Source organism: Belonocnema kinseyi, chromosome 10 (assembly GCF_010883055.1).
Source record: "Belonocnema kinseyi isolate 2016_QV_RU_SX_M_011 chromosome 10, B_treatae_v1, whole genome shotgun sequence".
Lineage (NCBI taxonomy): Eukaryota > Metazoa > Arthropoda > Insecta > Hymenoptera > Cynipidae > Belonocnema > Belonocnema kinseyi.
In genome coordinates, this window is record NC_046666.1 from 101,541,987 (window position 1) to 101,549,466 (window position 7,480).

The 7,480-nt window shown below is 35.7% G+C and overlaps 1 protein-coding gene across 5 annotated transcripts in view; it reads right to left on the reverse strand.

The window, feature by feature from the left end:
- The window catches only part of LOC117181509 (ubiquitin-conjugating enzyme E2 J1-like), a 42,438-nt gene extending 35,707 nt beyond the window's left edge, over positions 1 to 6,731 (reverse strand). For 3 of the 5 annotated variants that reach the window (XM_033374260.1, XM_033374264.1, XM_033374263.1), the window contains exon 1: positions 6,275 to 6,725. In XM_033374260.1, the coding sequence (XP_033230151.1) occupies positions 6,275 to 6,392 (118 nt within the window). In that variant the 5' untranslated portion in view covers positions 6,393 to 6,725. Of the gene's footprint in view, positions 1 to 6,274 lie in introns of all 5 variants that reach the window. The other 2 variants (XM_033374262.1, XM_033374261.1) reach the window with 2 other exon arrangements.
- Positions 6,732 to 7,480: the final 749 nt, after the last annotated feature.

Sequence of the window (7,480 nt, forward strand, 5' to 3'; positions counted from 1 at the left end):
GCTCCAAGGAGATTATGTTGAAAAATAAAAAAAAATTTACCCAAAAAAAATTGTTTTTATACTTCATTCTAAGGACTTATTGAACTACCCTCGTATATGCGTATTTGCACCATTGGTACGTTTTCGTCAACTATCCGAACAGTTTCGTTGTATCGCATTTTTCGTTTTCTCGCTGCGGCCGTTGCTGACAACGTGCATATGGCGTTAAATGCGCATATACGTTCGACCGTCGACGCTTACGACTTTAAAAGTAACCTTCCATTCCTCAGTTCATCCGCTGTCGAGAGCAGCGCGCTTATAGTTGGTCTGCGAACTAAATATAATCATAACAGTACGCGGCCTTCTATTTCCCAGTGCGTTGACTGTCCATGGCTGTGCAGCTCTGTTGAGCTTTTCCAAGTTCGGTGGTCTAGGCCTGCTACTGTTGCCGCGGTTCCCTCACTCCTAACCGGCATCTTGTACCGCTCGTCATCACTACTTTCGCAGCTTGCCTCGATACCCGCCTTATCTCCACTCATTTTAACTTCCCGCAACACTCCACTCGACCTGCTATTCTCGTTTTCTTCATTCATCTGTCGCCCTCTGCCTGGGCTCCGTGTTGTTGGCATGCTACTCTATTACTACTTATCTACTGAGCAAAGCTCGCAGCAAGTCACTTCCTCCACGCCTAAATTTTGACAACGCAAAGTCCAATCTAAGCTCAAAAACAAGCTTTAAACTTTGATTTTTTCACTCCTTTCACCCTTTCAACCAAAGCCTTCACTCTCACTCAAGCTAACACACCTACCTTCCTCACTCACAAAAAATTCACCACTCTCACCTCTCTTCCTCTTTCTTAAAAGCCAAGAAACAACAAAGCCCCCAAAATAACGTCACTTTACTATCGGTACCGGAAGTCTTTTCGAAAAATTATATTTGTAGTTGAAAATTCATCTTCTTAGGTAGAAAATTATTCTTCTTGTTCCAAAATTCATCTATTTTATTCATAAATTCATGTCTGGTTGAAAACTCGTATTTTTTTCAGGTTGAAAATTAATTTTTGAACTGGAAACTTAAGTATCAACTAAAATTTTCAGTTAAAAAATGTAGGAGGTGTGTTAAAAAAATAAGGCGACTTTATGGTTTTCTCAAAAAATATTCATTTATTCCTCAATATTTATGTTGTCCCCTTCAGAGTAATCCCCCTCAGATATAATACACTTGTGCCAACGTTTTTTCCAATCATCGAAGCAATTCTGATAATCATTTTGTGGTATAGCCTTGAGTTCTTCCAGCGATGCAGTTTTTATCTCCTCAATCGTTGAAAATCGATCTCCTTTCATGGGTCTCTTCAGTTTTTGGAAAAGAAAAAAGCCACTGGGGGCCAAATCCGGTGAATATGAAGGCTGAGGCATGACTGCGGTGCTGTTTTTGGTCAGAAAATCTTTCACAAGCAACGATGAATGAGCAGATGCAATATCGTGATGCAAAAGCCACGAATTGTTTTTCCAAAGTTCCGGACGTTTTTTGCGTATCGCCTCTCGCAAACAGCGCATAACTTGAAGGTAATACCCCTTATTGACCGTACGACCTTGTAGTAAGAATTCCTGATGCACTACGCCACGGTAATCAAAGAAGACAGTGGGCAAAACCTTCACATTTGACCGAACTTGACGTGCTTTTTTTGAGAAAATCAGGATCATTATTGACTTCATTCAACATCTCCTGAGCGATGGTCATGCGATGGATCTTTTGATCAAAATTAAGCAGTTTTGGAACAAATTTCGCTGACACACGTCTCATGCCCAAAACGTACAAAAAGATAGCATGGCATGATCCAACCGATATGCCAACATCTTCAGCAATTTCTCTGATGGTAATTCGGCGATTTTTCAACACCATTTCTTCCACCGCTTGAACGTTTTCATCTGTTGTTGACGTGCTGGGACATCCAGGGCGAGGTTTGTCTTCCACATCCTCTCGGCATTTCAAGAGTTTTAGAGCACTGGATTCCATTTTACACACAAAATTTAATGCAAACTCTTTGCTCCATTTTTTTCGAAAGAAGAAAATCGCCGAGCACACCAAACCCTTCTAACCTTTTACGCCTCTGCCAGAAAAACAACACGAGCTATATAGTCAAAACTGTGAACATGTGATCGTGACGAGTGTACCAACACAACAAAACAAAAAATTTAAAACTTGAATGTACGTAACCCGCGAAAATTACTTTTTGAACGCAACTCGTATTTATAGTTGTATTAGGCCCTGAAATCTTATCTTCTATATATATTTCAATACATTAAATGATATTTTCCTTTTTGCAAAAAAATCTAATGATTCTATGGAAACTCAGGATTTTAAAACGAGAATAAATCTGAGAGGCAGCTGATTAGATCATCATTCATGAAGACGGGCGAGCTCGGGTTCGTGTTCGCGCATTTTCGGCTTTATACGAGGCTGGCTTTCGCAGCCGCAAAGTGGGAGAAACCTTCTCTCTTAATTCATGTGTCGTTTTACGTCTCCCCAACTCTAAGGTCGTCTTTGCTCTCGCGTGTTTTTACTTCGCTTTTGCGCACATTTTGTTTAGTTTGCTTTTGCTCTGAGCGTATTATATATTATTATTTTTTTCCGGAAGAAAAATGGCCAAATCAGGGGTTATTTAAATATTAAATAATAATTAAAGTTTTTTGAATATCGTTATTTTTGTCCAACTTATCTTGAAAACGCAACGTTTCATGCATGTAAAGCAGTAAAAGTGATCAATTTCAGACATCTGACAGGAGCACATGCGCACTTCGCGAGTGGGCCCACGTAGAATTTTACACCTGCTTCGTCGGGCGTAATGAGTTAGAAATCAGAAAGTAGATCGAAGTAAATGTGACTCCAAGACAAAAAGACGAACATCTTGGTTGATATCATATATGAAGTCAATTTCACTTTATTAACGAAGTCCGTATCAAGAAATTCAGAGTGTATTAAAAAACTAGTTATTCACGTTCCACGTCGCCTTCTCATGGATGAAAAGTTGAATTTGTAAGGGGGGATTGGATAACAAATTTCGTGTATACAATATATTACTGTCCACTTCGAAATGTGATTACTCGGTCACAAATAAAGAGCGAACCTTTTTTAAAAGCCCACTAGAAAGCTTATAAAATTAAGCGTCAATTGAGCCATCATAGAGATACTTTTTACCTTTGAAATAGAATATACGACGCGAGAAGTTAAAAAAAATGCGAGAATTGATCGAATTTTGTACCTCAATTTCAACTTGTAACATGACTGAGGAAAGTTGTGGCAAAAATCTAAAATTCACAAAACATAGTCTTTGAAGTCATGTGTTTTATTTAAGCCAATAAAACTTTAAAGATCTTTATGGGTTCTCGAGATACGACTAAAAATGTCCAAGCGTATCTGAGCAGAATTTCAGTTGCTTTAGCAGCGAATCTGGCCATATGCGGTGATCGCAAACCTAAACTCGACATAGGCATGCTTGGAAATTTATTGTCATATCTTGGGAACCCGTGAATATTTTGTTGAAACTTTATTGTCTCAAATTAAAGATGAGATTTCACAGATTACCCTCAGTCAATTTCAGTTCTTTTTCCCATAAGCATCCTACTATCGGTGAGAAAATTCGAGTCCTCTGGCTTTGACGTTGAATAAGTATGTGAAGAAAAAATGGTAGGTTAATGAAAGAGGTATCATTTTAAAGGTGCAAATGTTGTACGTTAAACAGCCGAAAAGTAATATACCAAAAAATTGTTTGTAGCTTACAGACCTGAAAATACGATGAAAAGTGAGGAAATATGATAGCTTTAAAAAACAGTGAACTTTGAAGTATAGTTTTTTATTGAAAAAATAATAGGAAAGATCTGAAGAAAATCATGGTGGTATATTAAACATTTCTGAACAAATTGCCGTCGGAAAATTTACAAAATATAAATAATTTTCCGTTTTGTGAAGAAATATGCGACCGCGCTATCTTCAGTTCTAATGAAGATAATGAAGTGATTTAAATTGCAGGTTGTTAGTTGAACTATCTGTAATAATTTACAATTTGAAGGAAGTATGTGCTTCTTGTTGTCTTCGTACAAATTGCGATATTTGAAGTCAGTTTTTTATATAGGAAAGCAAGTGCGAGAGCTCAACGTGGTGCCGTTTTTTCAGGGGATCGTCCTCGGTTTTCTTCAGTCCGACCTACCCAACTGTAATTCCGAGCCTCACTCTGGCCTTCAAACCCTTTCCATGTGGTGAGGAAAACCGAGGACGATCCCCTAAAAAAACGGCACCACGCTGGGCTCTCGTACTTGCTTTCCTACATAAAAAACTGACTTCAAATATCGCAATTTTTACGAAGACAACAAGAACCACATACATCATTCAAATTGTAAATTATTACAGGTACTTCAACTAACTACCTCCAATTTATATCACTTCATTATCTTCATTAGGACTGAAGATAGCGCGCTCGCATATTTATTCACAAAACACGAACAATTATTTATATTTTGTAAATTTTCCGACGGTAATCTGTTCAGAAATGTGTAGTTTACCTCCATGAATTTTCTCCGATTTTTCCTATTATTTTTTCAATAAAAAACTAATCTTCAAAGTTCATTGTTTTTAAAAGCTATCAAATTTCCTTACTTTTCATCAGATTTTCAGATCTGTAAGCTACAAATAATTTTTTGGAATATTACTTTTCGGCTCATTAACGTACAACATTTGCACCTTTAAAATGAGACCTTTTTCATTAACCTACCATTTTTTCTTCACATACTTATTCAACGTTAAAGCCAGAGGACTCGAATTTTCTCGCCGATAGTAAGTCACAGCACGAGTGAAGTTTAGAAACAAAATTTGAGAAATTCTCGACGATCATCGCTCTGGTGGTCGACAGCAGCAATAGCCGACTGAACTTCACGTTTGAGACCTGAACATTTTTAATTGTATCTCGAGGAGTCATGCATATTTTAAAAGTTATATTCGCTTAAATTGAAAACAAGACCTTAAAGACTGTGTTATGAATTTCAAATTTCCTGGGTCGTGCCACCAGTTGAAATCGAGATACAAAATTCAAGAAATTCTTGCATTCGTTTAAAACTTCTTACGCGGAATATTCTCTTTAAAAGGTGAAAAATATCTCTATTAGGTCTCAGTTGAGGCGTAATTGAATAATCCTTCAAAGTCGGCAGTGCTTTTTAATAGGACTTTCTCTGGTTATACCAATAATTTCTGACGGTAGTGTATTTAGCGAGGTTCGAGTGTTGTGCTTTAAATAAATGACATATCTAAAAAAAAATCATAGAAGAGTACTATACTTGTTTAAGCAGAATTTAAAAATTGTCAAACATATAACGAAGGCAAGCTTTTTTAATTTCTCGGGTGGTATAATTATTTAAAAATGCATTTTTTTATTTGATTCATGATCACAGTCGTGCTTAATATTTGCCAACGCCGCATTCACTATGTTAGTGTTTATCGAAAACGGTTTGCGGATTGCAGGGGCCCGTGCTCCATGTATTAAGAATGCAACGCTGCTCAATTTTTCCACATCAAATGAATCGTATACATACTAAAATCCTCATTTTCAAAATTGAGTCTCGCAAATTAATTTGGTTAGACATTTTGCATTCAGTTTACAATGTTTGACTACTTAGAAACACTTGACACCCCTTAGTAACGGCAAAACTGGTTCATTTTTTCGTTCCAGGTTCAGAAACTAGGAAAAGAAAGCACATTTTGAGATTTATTTAGTTTCATTTGACGATGGCGCCTTGTAGAACCAATAGAATTAATTTTTTACTGAAAAACGGGCTAAAGTAATGGTAACTCATTTGGCTACATGAACCCATATATAACTCTATACCAAAGAGCTGGAGCCGTTCTTTGCACCGACGGACGCCCACGTATTTTATTTTTCCGTTTAGGCACATTATTATGTAAAATTCTAACCACAAAGACCACAAACGCAGAAAAAAGGAATTGCACGACTACTAATGTAGAAACTAATTCACGCACTGATACTTACTGTAAAAAAGTCGTAATAGCTACAATTATTCTTCTAAATGTAGATAAAATCGTCATGTATACATACAGATTTTACACGAATCTTGTAAAGTTACATGAAAAAAGAACGAACCTGAATATTTTTATCAAATGCACGTGTGCAATCATGTTCATAATTTTAACATTTTCTGATTACATGGAAAAGCAAGTTTGACATATTACTTAAACTTTCCATATGTGGTAGGAAAAATGTAATTTTAAAAACACGTATCAAACGTACCTGGGCTTTTAGCGTTATATTTCCCTTCGAATGACATGTTTGGTAAATTTAATGCAGTCGAAAATACAGCAGATAAGTAAGGAAATCCCTCGTACAGCTCCTTAACTTTTAAACACATACGGTTACATTTTGAAAAAAATATCTCGTTTCTATTTATCCATCAAATTATCACTTTTAACGTCAATTTTGCTAAATTTGTAGACACACAGTTGGGTCAAGTGACACTAAATACTTCTGAAACAAGTAGAATTTGATGAACATAAAATCTATTCCTGACACAATGTGTGTTACAAGAAAATACAAAAAATTATTTTCGTGGAATGACCAATTGAAAAAATTTGAATAATAATATGCCACTAGAGTCGAGTCGAAACCTTTCCTTCTATCGTATAAGGTCGACAACAAGAAATTTGTTGTCTCTATTCATATCTTCCACATGCGTACAGAGCAACATATGGGAGGCGACCAGGGTTGGGCACGTAATTTACTCCAGGTAATTTACGTGGATTTTTACAGTAATTTACCACCTAATTTACGTCCGAAGTTTTCTACATTATGTAAATTAATGTAAATTACATCGATGTGGAACTTGCGAATATTTCGATGGCTGTGATTTGTCTAATCTGATATAAGTACATAACCTCTGCGTATGGTTTGTGGACGTGAGCTTGTCAGTCGTTCTGCAATTGTTATTTAAAATTTTACAAATTAAAGCAAGATGTATAGGGAAAGTTTCCTGAAAAAAAGAAATAAACAAATATCAGTAAACATTTATCAGTGATGACTACAATAATGTCCATATCACTAATCAATAATTACTGGTTTAAAAGTAAAATGATATCTATAAATATTTTATGAATAAAGAGTAGTTGTATGTTAAATTAAACTTTTATTATTGTAAATTATTTGATTAATTACGAGTATTGTATTAGGTATTTTTAATTTAATCAACAGCTACCTTCACTTCGTAGATTGCTGAGGGGAAAACAAGAGTCCAAATGCATGGGATTCAGTTCATTTTTGTTCTATTTTGCTAATATCTTCGTAAGGGCTAATTTTTTCTATGACTATAATTTAATTAATTTATTCTATCACTATTTATTGAAATAATAAAATTATAATGACTATTAATTACAAGGTATTACAGAAATAGTTTTGTTCCGTGCATTTGATCCATTGTTTTCCCCCTCAGGTTTTAATAAAGTG